At 52.9% G+C, this 12216-nt stretch overlaps 5 protein-coding genes across 5 annotated transcripts; 2 read left to right on the top strand and 3 right to left on the bottom strand.

Annotated features, from left to right (window-relative positions):
* Positions 1–1701: 1701 nt before the first annotated feature.
* CC84DRAFT_873865 (uncharacterized protein) lies at positions 1702–2939 on the bottom strand. Its single transcript, XM_018187746.1, has one exon. It carries the CDS (start codon positions 2614–2616, stop codon positions 1960–1962), a length of 657 nt encoding a protein of 218 aa, XP_018034297.1. The 5' UTR covers positions 2617–2939; the 3' UTR covers positions 1702–1959.
* Positions 2837–4126, top strand: CC84DRAFT_1207168 (uncharacterized protein). Its single transcript, XM_018182082.1, has 2 exons — positions 2837–3321; positions 3371–4126. Exons 1-2 carry the CDS (start codon positions 3069–3071, stop codon positions 4027–4029), a joined length of 912 nt encoding a protein of 303 aa, XP_018034296.1. The 5' UTR covers positions 2837–3068; the 3' UTR covers positions 4030–4126.
* Positions 4127–4629: 503 nt separating this feature from the next.
* Positions 4630–5779, top strand: CC84DRAFT_1123513 (uncharacterized protein; the record flags this gene model as incomplete). The annotated part of the gene is made up of 4 exons (XM_018175654.1): positions 4630–4861; positions 4917–5196; positions 5260–5446; positions 5508–5779. 4 exons carry the CDS (start codon positions 4630–4632, stop codon positions 5727–5729), a joined length of 921 nt encoding a protein of 306 aa, XP_018034295.1. The 3' UTR covers positions 5730–5779.
* A 783-nt stretch (positions 5780–6562) lies between these two features.
* On the bottom strand, positions 6563–7242 carry CC84DRAFT_1207166 (uncharacterized protein; the record flags this gene model as incomplete). The annotated part of the gene is made up of 2 exons (XM_018182081.1): positions 6956–7242; positions 6563–6878 (listed from the first exon to the last, which is right to left on the bottom strand). Exons 1-2 carry the CDS (start codon positions 7234–7236, stop codon positions 6563–6565), a joined length of 597 nt encoding a protein of 198 aa, XP_018034294.1. The 5' UTR covers positions 7237–7242.
* Positions 7243–7535: 293 nt separating this feature from the next.
* CC84DRAFT_1207165 (uncharacterized protein) lies at positions 7536–11981 on the bottom strand. Its single transcript, XM_018182080.1, has 4 exons — positions 11857–11981; positions 9138–11736; positions 8735–9088; positions 7536–8681 (listed from the first exon to the last, which is right to left on the bottom strand). Exons 1-4 carry the CDS (start codon positions 11865–11867, stop codon positions 7866–7868), a joined length of 3780 nt encoding a protein of 1259 aa, XP_018034293.1. The 5' UTR covers positions 11868–11981; the 3' UTR covers positions 7536–7865.
* Positions 11982–12216: the final 235 nt, after the last annotated feature.

Below are 12216 nucleotides of genomic sequence, written 5' to 3'. Positions count from 1 at the left end.
AAGAAAGTGACATTAGAGGCCAGCGCGATAGCGCCCGCAAGAGCAGCCCCAGGAAAGAGGCGCATGTTGAATTCGAGGCAAGCAGAGAGTCGGGTGAGAGAGAAGTCGCACTGCTGGCGAGAGAAGGGGGCTCGGAGGGCTCACGCAGTATAGAGCTTGCTCGAGGTCTTCTAATGAGGGAAACCAGTCGTGATCGAGGCAGCAGATTCTCGGACAGCGGGTTGGAGGCAAGATTTGAGTAAACAGAGCATGTGAGCGAAGTGAGCTCGCGGGTAGCCGTGCCTGCCCTAGCGGTGCGGACCCACAATTCTGGTATTCATAACAGTCTGTTAGACTACCGTGAGGTTTAGAACCGACCTTGAAGTGAAGCTGCCTGCTGCTTCCGTGCTAGTGGATAGTGTACTGGGGCTATTCAACGTCGCAACCAATGTCGCGTTGGCACGGTGGCATCGCATGGATTATGCCAATTTGCATCACTATGGGCCGGTAGTATAGAAGCTTGCTGAGGTGCATCACGGATGAACAGATCAACAGGAAGTAAGAATATCTGAGGTATATTTCCATGCAGGGGCCGGCCAAGATCGAGTCTAACGCTTGCCACCGCTCCGTGTCTTGAGCGAACACATGATATGCAGAGTCGCTGGATGGCACGATTGCATATCTGATGGATATCCTCAGCCACTTAGGAACTCAAGAAGTAAGTATAAATTATCATACCACAGCTGCAGCTGTGGAGTTATACCTGCAGACAACCTCTTTTGAAGATTAACCGCTTCGAAGTAGTGGGCTTAGTGCGGAACCAAACCTACGTAAACATACATTCACCGAAGTGTTCCTGCAACACTGATGTTACTGTGTATACCAGAGAATCGCCGTGAAGGAAAAAAACGCTCAGCACTATCTGTATCAAGTATCTCAGTTCGGGACTTGAATCTTTCATTATTTTCTCTCTGGCAGGTTTTATTGTCTTCTTGTTAATCCGTCCGCAAAACCAACAACTTTTTCCAATAAAGCGGAAGCCATATTCGGTGATATATGACTACATGACTATCGCTACCCTTAACTCAAGTACCGGAGATGCTGGAAGAGCCAGATTAAACAATCCATCTCGAACAAGCAAAGCCGCTCGCCAAGTGTTAATATTACACAGTTTCTTGAGTCTGTGTCTGTTCAAGCGAGAGTTTGGAGCATATATCGTTGGTCTGCAGACGCGTCTTGATGTCGTACTCAGTGACGGCAATGAAGACAACTATTCGAATTGAACAATAGACTGGGTGTAGGAAGAAGCGAGCTGAGCCAAAATGCCAGATAATTAAAACGGTCTTGCAGCTAAACAAGGATTTCTGGGTCTCCATCATCTTGGAACATGTATCGGTAGTGCTCTTCATGAGGCATTGGACCAATCATCAACTCCGGATTGTTTCGCTGTTTTCAAGTTGCCACTGCAGGGTAGAACTGCGGAAGAGCACACAAGTCGAGAGCATCCTCATGAGGTGCGAAATGCGGATTGGCCTCGTGTTGCGTTGCACGGCGGAACTCGGCTGTGAGCTCTTTGAAAAGGTCGAGCGCGGCGTCGACATATTCGCGGTACTCCGGACCTTGACCTAAGTGAGCATCGCATTATCCAGCCTGCTTCATTCGGGTACAGCAATTTCAGGACTTAGTCTGACAACCTAAATAATACCGTGGGACGAGATTGGACTTGATGTCATGATCAAATAGAGTACAGTCATGGCAACTAGTTTTCTTTGCCTCCAGTGCTTGGAGTGTGCATGAGACAGGTAGAGACCAAGTTTCGTGCGAAGTGTGAATTCTGCTTGCACAACGTGGCAATCCGTTCATCGTTTACCCCTCCGCCCGGTTCAAAAATTTAAATCTATGGCTTGATCACATATTACTTTGTAAGATTGGACACACTTGATTCTATTATTCGATTGAAGAGCGGAATCGAATCGGCATTCATCTAAATACTAATACTACAAGAGGCTGCCCACTATAACAGTATGGGACATGTAATTGTAGGCGAAGTTGCGCATGTAGGTAGCGCTTTCTTGCTATGGAAGCTGAGACCGGAAGACTCGGTAACGAATGATGAATGTTCAATCCTATATGGCCAGGAACACTTCTAAAGCGTTCCAGATCGCGCCAGTTAATGTTCAAGTGCGAATGAGTTACCGGGAAAGGCAATGCTTTGACTAGGCTGTCAGGATTCGATCGCCATGGCGCCACTGCTGATCCTAACTTGTAAAGGTCTGACCAGCGGCAGCACCCATGTGTCCAAGCGAAGGAGTGGGGCATGGGGCTGGGGGTGTAAAATTGGCACCCTGCGAGAACAACGAGCTTGCGGCCCAATTCAGACAACGCTTCTCGATTTGCGTATACTTCGATGGGGAGATTCCAAGGCACAATGCTCGAGTGGCAATCCTCGACCTCAGTCGGGCAGTTGATGATTCTGTGAGTAACCGGACGGACAACGCTGTTGTTGCAGATCGCAACGTTTTCGTGCACAGGTCGCGGAGCATACACAGCCTCTCGCGCGAGATGTGGCAGCGTATACCATGCCAATCGACGGGCGTAAACCATCTGTTTCACAAGGTCGCACAATTCTGCAGGCATCGATTCTTGCCATGGCTAGGATGGCTGACGTGGTATTACAATATTAAAACTTGAAGGATGTACCCATATGTGCGAGACTATGGTAAAGTCGATTCCCGAGAATCGTGAGACTTGTCGTGAAATCAACCCTGAAATGAGTTCGCTTGATGAGATGCCCGGACTTGTAGGCATTTGTGCTATTATCGCCCCGGACCAATAGCATCGCTCCCGCCCCATAAATCTTAGCCCGAACGGTAACGTGAAACTCTTGAGCTATCGCGCTACTCAGTTTAGAAGCGTACCATCGACTTGGCGCTCAGACACGCTATGGCAGCACTGCGGGTAGGCGGAGTGTGTTGCGGGTCGCACACGGACACGGTGGGAGGCTATATGCAGTCCGGCTTGCCATGGTATCCTTTCTCTCACGATCGCCCTTCCTCAAACGCATACTCTAACTTTGCGCCAACGTCGAAATGGCCGCCGAATGCTATGCCAACAACGGGTCGCTCTATGCGAATACTGCGGCCACTTACGTTCCTTGTAATCTTACAGCAGTCGAGAATGGCGAACACTCATCTTGTTGCGCGATTGGAGACCTCTGTATGACTAACGGGTTATGTATGGAACCAGCGAACGAAGCCAAAGGGGCAAATCATTACTGGAGAAATGGCTGTACGGACAAAACATGGCAAGATCCCGCTTGCCCAAACGTTTGCCGGGGAGATGGTAAGCCAGATAAAGCTCTCGTCGAATCGCCGCTTACCATCGAATGCAGAGGAACCGAACCACTACAACGCTTTCATCTTCTACTGTTTCGACCCGAAAAACGAATTCTGCTGCGCACCACAAGGCACACTTGAGGCGGGAGTCACTGGTCGAAATACGAGTTGTTGCAACGACGAAGACTTGGTATTCAAAGCCAGTGCGCCAGTAATAGCAGGGACTGCGGCCGCAGCACTGCCGCGCGTTAGCACGACCATCTCATCTACCAGTAGTTCTCTCTTATCGACATCCACCAGCAGCCAGTCAAGTTCCACCAAATCTGCCACCGCAGCAGGAGAGACAGTAACATCCTCGACCCCGACTGCATCATCCGAATCATCAGGATTGTCATCCGGCGCAAAAGCAGGCATGGGAGTCGGCATCACACTGGGCGTACTCGCGGTCCTTGCCATCGTTGGTGTTCTGTTCTTCATGCGACGAAGAAAAGCGAACCGCAACAATGCACACCTGCTCTCGGACTCAAAGGCCACTCCGCCACCGTATGTCACGTATGAATCAGCTGGAACCGCGCGAGCCGAACTTGAGGGGACGATGTTGCCAGCGGAAATGCATCATGCATCGGACAAGACTGGGAGCACGAATACTATCAGCAGAGAAATTGGCACCACGACTCCAACGAAACAGGATGCCGCAATCACAAGGTACTCTTAGTTTAAAACGCGCACAAGCGATGGTCGGCGATGCACCGCATCGCCATCTACTATGATCATTACTCAAACGACGTCCTTCTCGGGACAACTAGTCTCCTATTTTTTATGATGCGAAGATACCCACTAGTAAATAAAATAATTACGCTGTGCATCGCGCGACATGTATGTGCTACTGGTCACCTATATCCCAACCTGTACTTTATCTATCCTCAATGCGCCGGGCAGAATCCTAAAATGGATTACATTTTTTTTTCTTCTTCGGTTCCCTTGGGATGTTCGATCCCATCGCCTCTACATTTCTTACCAATGCCTCCCCTCCGAATTTAAAGCAAGTATGTGTCGGCTGAACCTTAAGGTTGCACCAGATTGGGCGTGCTTGATGGATGAAAAGTCTTTGCTGGGCCTACAGAGTTTCTCTCTTTACAAATGTTGCGATGATTGGAGACTGCTCGGCGGCAAATAGGACCCTGTATATTAAATACGTTCACCGGCAGTTCTACCCCACACTTCCGACCATGCCGGCTACAAGCGAGACATGTATATGAAAAGGGTATCTAGAGGCTCATGTCCACCCGATCGTGCCATCAAGGGAAGACTGACCATGATGCACATTACCCTTCTTGCCTTCGCCGGCACTGTCGCCGCGCTCACCGACATCGAACACAAGCCTTTCATGAGAAAGAACATCGACCCTATTGTCCTTCCGGGAAAATATGCTTCCCACATGCACTCCTTCTACGGCTCCGATGCCGTGACTAAAGACCTTCCAACCACGGCGGATCTCCAGAAAGGCTGTCCTTCAGGCGAGAACCCGAATGATCTATCGGTATACTGTACGCCTCCCTCTCCACCCACACGTGCACAGGACCACAGCTCAATGGGATGCAGGGGCGCCAACACTCTACTACGTCAAAGGGGACACCTACACTGAGATCTACCCTGCGACCTTCAAGACATACTACGAGAACATCGACCGCGCCGAGATCCCATTCCCACGCGATCTACACATGGTCGCGGGCAACGCGTCTGCGAAGTCGCAGGCGGATATCAACGAGAAAGTGACGGCCATCACGTGGTGGTGCGACACAGGCGCGGACGATCGGAACAGTCGCCCTCGAGCAGCGTTCCCGAGGGGCACATGCGGCGCGCACATGCAGGCCATTCTGAGGTTCGAAGGACAACCCTAAAGACTGAGGTCCCCTGAGCCTAGATACCGGGCTAATCGATGCAGGTTCCCTGATTGCGTGAATCCGAACAAAGTAACCGAATATGCGTATGCGGCTGCGAGTCCGGGCGGGAAGTGTCCCTCCGGAATGAAGAGGATGCCAAGCTTGAGGTTCTCGGTGAGGTATAATACTAAGGCTGCGATACCAGGTGGTTGGAGTGGCGTTCCGCCCTTCAAGCTTGCCTGTGGCGAGGTAAGAGTTGCATTGCGCCGTGTTTTCCTTTTCAAGAAATTCTCATACTAAGAGCTACCAGATCGGCGATGGCTACTGTTTCCACGGCGACTTCATCAATGGATGGTTTGAGGATGCTGCGCAGAATATGCTGAAAGCAAAGGGGCAGTCTTTCATGGCTATTGATGGTGCCCATGGCAAGGGAAAGGTCCCGTTCAACCAGAGTTGCAAGCCGAAGGATCGGGATCCCGATGGCGGGACGAGTGATTATCACAGGAGCTTGGAGATGATGGGTCATATGTAGGTACTTTTGTTCTGCGTTGAAGATCGTTGCCCTGGATGGTTAGCAATGGCAACTCGAGATAGATCCTATTTCCCCAACCATGGGTTCATCATGCCGTGTCATTTTCCATCTATCCCAGCTGAAAAAAGTCGAAATAATAAGCAACTTCGCTATTGACGCATAGAATCTACACAAAATACTGAGGGCTACTAGTTTTAGCGTGGCTTTGAGGCGCCGCGGGATCGTTCCTGCTTCCCACGCTATGCCTGCTGCAATGAGTTGAAAGCCCTCGCTATGTATGCTCTTACGGAAACCGTGGATCAAATCGTACGCTGTTCATGCCTTCCCAATGGGTGGTGTTATGGCACAGCAATTCAGTGCCATAAGCATTGTCGTCCCTTCATTCAACGCATCGTTATCCACGGTTCAACAGACCGTCGTACCATACTTCCCCCGCAAACATATCTTCGCACCGAGCACAACTGAATCTTCCTTTCCCTTCGCCTGTATTCTTAGGACCTTCGCAGGCCGTCTGGTCTCCGCAGTCCTTGCGTCGCATCGCCGTACTTTTCTCTCAGCAACGCCACGCTGCGACGACAACACTTTCTGGATTGCTAGCTTTTTAATTGTGTGGACGATATCGAACCAAGTCGTTGACCATGTTTCCTGGCAGGCCTGTTTCCGGTCAGACTCCGATTGGAATTTCGACAAGCCCTACCTCTAATGCGATGCCGCACGAAGACACAAGGAGCGACCCTCCGTTCTTCACAACCGCACTCAAGGAGGACGTCGGAAGTACGAGCGTGACAGCAAACGCTCCATTCACCCCATCTTTCAGGTCACCCAGCCAAAGCTCACTCGAGTCCGACTTCAGCTGGGCCGCGACGCCTGTCACACCCCTGACAAGCGTTAACGACACCTCCACGCATGTTAGCCAGGATACATCCAGCGAAAACGTCGACGATAATCGCACCACCGTGGCCGACGCGGACCTCGACATGGGTGACGCCACGGACGCGGAAGACAACATCGTCACTGTCCCTATCAACTTCGACAACAATGGCATGTTGAAGGAGTACCACATCGATATCAGAGAAACAGAGCTTCTTGCGGGCCAAGAGCAGGGCTACGCCTACATCGGCATCGAGCACGAGGAAACCGAGGAGCAAGCTATCACCCGTGAAGATAAGGCAAAGGAAAAAGGCTGGATGGACGGGTGGCTGGCGCGCAAGAACCCCACAAAGTACCAGATCCAGCCTAAGAAGTGGGTTCCCAACGGCGAAGGAGGCGGAAGGTGGGTCGAGGTGGATCTAGATAAACGGCTGCGCGTCATCGTGGAGTGGAAACGGACGCGGTATAGAGACGGGAGGTGGTTCGTGGAGTTGAGGGTGTTGGAGCGGGAGCACACGAGATTGGAGAAGCTGAGTAGCCCGCCGCTGCGGTTCAAGATCGAGGTGACGAGACCCAGGGCGCCGCAGAGAAGCGACCCGCTGACAGGAAGGTCTCTTAGATTCCAACCACCGCTCATGGGGACGTTCTCGGAGGGGCAGGAATGGCTCCTTGAGGGGAAGGAATGGCCGACCAGACGCCTCGCAGAGATGCGTGGCAAACGACGTAGCCAGAGAGTCGCAGATCGGAAAGCGGGCAAGACTAACTCACGTTAGGAAAAGGGTTGTGTAGTCTCCCGTCAGGGTCGCAATTGCATTGACCTGTTCGAGGACAGGGCCCGTTCTTGGGGTCCTCGTTCTCCTTGTCCTCGTGTTCGTGAGTGGGATCTACGGTACCGGTGAGGAGTACTTTGGTAGCGCTTTCCCAATGGATCCATACCGCGTAGGGCGCACGCTCAGCTTGTGCTTGAACTGCGATTCTGCTTCTGTGCCGTTACAGAACACGTTTCTGCTCGGAGCCGTGGATGGGATACCAGGCTTTGTTTATATTTACCCTTGAACAGATCTTGGATAGTCGGCGCCCAGCAAAACAGCTTCGCGAACTATTCAATTTGCAAGAGAGCAGTCCACCACATTACGCATACGCTAAGATTACAAAGCAATCCCAATCAAATCAGTATATCCATCTCCATCAAGTACACAAGCTCTCCCCAGGCCGTCAAGCTCAGATCAATCGTGAACAACATCAACACATACTTGCTTATGCATCTCAGAAGATATCCTCGAGCCCGTGCTCCTCCCACTTTGTGGTCTTCTGCGCAACCTCGTACCGCGTATTCCAGTAGTTATGGTTGAACTCCCAGAACTCCTCCCCCGTGATGTCGCACTTGCCCTTGGAGAACCACTTGGGCACAAACTCTTCGCCATGCGCGTCGCGCTTCCTGCGCGTCGCGCGCTGCTTCTCTTCGACCCTATTCTTCTCCGTAGCTGCGAGGTCATACTCGCCGTCCTCCATGGCGCGCTGGTCGGGTCGCAGACGGGTGTCTGTTGGCGCGAGAACGGGGCGGAGTTTGTCGTCGACGGCATTGAGCGTTACTACGAACGGCGTGAGGTTGAATGGAATACCTGTGGGGCGCGCATGCGCCTGCCACACAAGGAAGGCTTTATTGTCGTCGTGCTTTGCGTGTTTCGAGCCACCCTTGTCGATGTCTGCATCTTCGAAGCCGGGCGTGAAGCGCGCGTATATCTTGTCATTCCAGCGGCCACCTACGCTCCAGCGTACTCTGCCCTCCGCGTCTAGCACCTTTCCGATGACCTGGTATGCGGAGGAGGCCTTCCAGCCGCGAGGCTTGAAGTCAAGCTGGCACACTTCGCCGGTGGTATGGTTCTTGATTTCCATAAGACCATAGTTGTCGACAGTAGGATTACCAGTGATGATGCCGATGACAGAAGAAGTAACTTTCTTCCAAGTGTACAACTCCTCTTTGCCGCCCGTAGCGGTCGGCCGCAGGCGCAAGAACCAGGTTCCGAGCGGATTGATGTCGAACGAACGGCCGTAGAATTTCGACTTCACCGCTGACTCGCCCTAGCACTCGTCAGCGTTTTATTACTGTTAAGCACAGCGCTCATCTAACTTACATAGTAGTCCCACTTCTTCGATTCTGCGTAAGCAGCACCAACAGGAGGATGATGGCTGACCTGTTCAATGAAGAAACGGTAGCCCTTATCAGGTCTCGCGTATTCGTATGTCTCACCAAGGAGAGGATTGAATGGCTTGGCGACACGGCCAATAGTCGAGGCATATTCCGAAGCTGCAAATGCGGCTACATAAAGCAGGCGCTCGGTGGAGTCGGTGCGTTCGGCGGCGGTGTCAATGAGGTCAGTATACTCCATGTCTTCTGCAACACGTTGCAGGAGAGACGTTGGCTCATTGAAAGAAACCGGAAGCGTCATTTTGGTCATGTCTTTTCCAATCATGGATTTGAGAATGCCCTGTGAAGAAGTCAGCTTCGGTCAAAGATGCAAGAAATGGTGTGCCTACCCAGAGCGATATCTTTGGTCTGTTATCGTCGTCCATATTTAGCTTCTTGCGCACACCACCTTCGTATCCAACGAAGCCCTTCGCAACATCTGCATGCTTGCTATCGAATACATCACCACTATAGGCAGGAGGCGCTTCCTCCATTGCACCATTATGCGTTTCAACGGGCATCTCGACGACCTCCACTTCACCAGCGCCTACAGCATCGAAGAACTCCTCATCGTCTTCTGAATCAGACTCAGACATGTCCGCAGCGATATTAGCAAGAGTAGCTTTTCTCTTCAACGCTTGCGAGCTCGGCTTCGACTTCAATGCTGCCAGGTCCTCTTCGGCTTCTACGAAGTCATCCGAACCTTTGGATAACCTCTTTTCGCCGCCAACCTGGTAATCTTCCAAGGCCTCTCGCAGAGCTCGCTTAGTCTTTCGTCGCTTGGTTTCGGATTCACCTATACGGTTCTCGAGCTCTTCCTGCTCGCGGGCGACCTTAGCCATACTCTCTTCCCACATTCGGCGCACGTTGGCTTCCCGGTCCAGTCGGTATTGCCAGTACGCATCGCGGTCACGCGATATGCGGAGTAAGTCGCCTACCAGTCCTTTCAGATTACCCACTGCTGACTCGTACGAGGAAAGTGCTTGTAGCATCATCGGATCTGAGATCTGCAGCGTCGGATTCTTCGTCTTCTCTTGTTGTAGCGCGGTGGATACATGTTCAAGAAGGTCGAGTTGAAGCTTCGCGGACTGTGCGGTGATGTTGAAAGCATCCTTGTTCTGGGGTCGGACTTCGTGGCTGCTCGTGTCGTCGCCATACTCTTCATCGTCGTCGGCGTCACCCTCCACAGTGGCGGTGCCAACATGACTAACCATCTTGCCGAGCTCGTTGCCACCGACGCTGGGGTCATAGGCGCTCTCTGGCCCATCTTCAATCACGCTCTGACCTGAACGCGATGCCGTATCCTGGGTGGTCAAAGGCACTCCCAGAGATGTCGTAGGGGCTAGGTGACGCGAGCTTGTGATCTTGGAGCTAGCGAGGCTAGAGCTGTCGCCCTCCTTGGAAAGTTGCTCTATCTTGGCTTGTTTCAATGCTTCCTGATCGTGCTGTGTGCGCTTCGTCTCTTCACGTGCTTCATCCTTGGACCACTGGATTGCATTGTTTAGTGCCCAGTACCATCTTTTAGCCTCAACCTGATGGTTGGCCTTGAGATGGTATTTGACGGACGATTTGCCTTGAATTTCAAAACGTTGCTTGTCCTGCGGATCCATGTAGAGCTTTGCTATGCGCATATTAATGGCGCCACGACAGGCAGTGCCCGTGTCGTCTTGATGCTTGTAGTAGCTTAGCACTCCATCCTCCAGAACGAACCAGCGCAGTTTGTATCCGCTCGTGTAGTTGGTCCACTTTTTGAGGTAGCCCTTCATCTCGCGCGACTCTTTCGCACCCATGCCGCTCTCTGGCGCGGCTCCAGCCTGCGGTCCTGCTCCTGCAAGGATCGTTTTTTCTTGAATTCCTCTTTGCGCAGCAGCGGCAGCTGGTGAACGCTTCAAGATGGCACGGGTACGGTCATCTTTGGTGTAGTCTTGGGGAAGCTTGCCCTTGCGATCTCTTCGGAAGGGGTCAGCTCCGTTGAGGAGGAGCAGTTGTGCCAATTTCACATCCTTCTTCTTGGCGGCCTCGTGCAGAAGAGTACCTCCAGCCTCGACGACAACGGGATCAGTCACGAGCTCCCCGCCGTTTACGTCGAGGGTGCTCTTTATCCGCGGGTCTTGCAACAACTTCTCGAGAGAGGACATGTCGCCGGCAGCTAGGAGTTGTTGTACCTTCTTCACGTTGGTGTCTATGAATATGGATCGAGCCAGTTGCAACTGCTGGAATATTTCGGGCGTGCGGGCAAGGTCCAAGGGTGTCTGTCCGTTGTAGTTGGTTATAGAATCGTTGATGCCGGGCTTGTCGAGCAGCATGCGCACAACAGGTGCGCGGCCCAGGGTTGCTGCGAGGTGCAGGGCCGTATTGCCATCGCGATCACGTCCGTTGATGTCAATGACTGAATCAGGCCCAGGCGTGGCATTCGACAGCACGAATTCGATGACAGGTACCTCGGCGCATTGTATGGCCAGGTGCAGTATCGTAGTTCCCTCGGCACGGTTAGGAAGAGTCAGCGACGTGCTGCTCTGGTCGCTGTCTACCGTGTTGGCGTTGGCCTGTTCTCGGATGGCCTTCGATATCGCGGCCGTATCGCCGTTCCGGAGTGACTCGAACACGCGGAACAATTTCACAGACTGCTCGATGGATGTCGTCTTGGGGGTCGGGGACAGCGGGGACGGCGCGTAGCTGGGCGAGGTGGGACCGCTCGCATTGGCGTCCTGCGTGTTCACCGTGGTCATGCCGGTGGAGAGGCGTGGGCCGTGCTTGGAGGATGTGCTTCGCGAGTGCCCAAGGTGGACGTGGTGGGTGTGCGGGTGCGAGGAGCCCGAAGAGGGCTGCTGCGAATTGAACGAAGTGACGGATGAGCTCTCTGGAAGTGCCTCAGTGTCCGTGACGTCGTTTCGCGAAGATACTCTCCCCAGCAGGTTCTTGACGCTGGCCGATTTGGAGCGCTTGTGTCTGTATATGTATGTATGTCGTCAGCGGGGCGCCCCCAAATGCAAATGGCACACTCGGGATTGCGCTGCCAGCCGTGTCGAGCGCTGCGGGGATGACAGCTTGGAAATTGCTTGGACGTACCCTTCCGCCATGTTGGCAGGCCGAGGCTGCGTTCGTTCTGATATGAAATCGACCGGGTTGCTCTACGCGATGCACATGTATTTGACCGTCTCCAGCCAAAATAGCAGCGTGCCTGTGCGACTTTGTAGAAAGGCCAGGAGCTTGACGTCGCGCAACCAGTAGCGACTTGCAGCGGGGCTTGGTCCTGGTGCAGGCCTATCAGATCGTGTGGAGGCCGGCTCCCTAGGATTCCATAAGCACCACACACCAAGCTCCCTACAGCGTTCGCAAGCCCGGGCTGTGCCCCGCGGCGTGTCTGATTTGCGCAAGGCCGGAAGATCAGTTCGGTAAGCTGAGGCACGGCTACGTGTAGTCAGGTAC

The sequence above is a fragment of the Paraphaeosphaeria sporulosa genome (assembly GCF_001642045.1).
Source record: "Paraphaeosphaeria sporulosa strain AP3s5-JAC2a unplaced genomic scaffold CC84scaffold_7, whole genome shotgun sequence".
Classification (NCBI taxonomy): Eukaryota; Fungi; Ascomycota; class Dothideomycetes; order Pleosporales; family Didymosphaeriaceae; genus Paraphaeosphaeria; species Paraphaeosphaeria sporulosa.
This window is presented reverse-complemented; position numbering and strand designations above follow the sequence as displayed.

What these genes read in the sequence shown, in the direction of transcription:
- CC84DRAFT_873865 (XM_018187746.1), bottom strand. Translation starts at nt 2,616, where the DNA reads ATGCCTGCAGAATTGTGCGACCTTGTGAAACAGATGGTTTACGCCCGT.
- CC84DRAFT_1207168 (XM_018182082.1), top strand. Translation starts at nt 3,069, where the DNA reads ATGGCCGCCGAATGCTATGCCAACAACGGGTCGCTCTATGCGAATACT. An exon ending in AAACGTTTGCCGGGGAGATG is followed by an intron (nt 3,322 to 3,370) that starts GTAAGCCAGATA and finishes CATCGAATGCAG; the next exon opens with AGGAACCGAACCACTACAAC.
- CC84DRAFT_1207165 (XM_018182080.1), bottom strand. An exon ending in GACCAAAGATATCGCTCTGG is followed by an intron (nt 9,089 to 9,137) that starts GTAGGCACACCA and finishes ACTTCTTCACAG; the next exon opens with GGCATTCTCAAATCCATGAT. An exon ending in CGAAGAAGTGGGACTACTAT is followed by an intron (nt 8,682 to 8,734) that starts GTAAGTTAGATG and finishes GACGAGTGCTAG; the next exon opens with GGCGAGTCAGCGGTGAAGTC.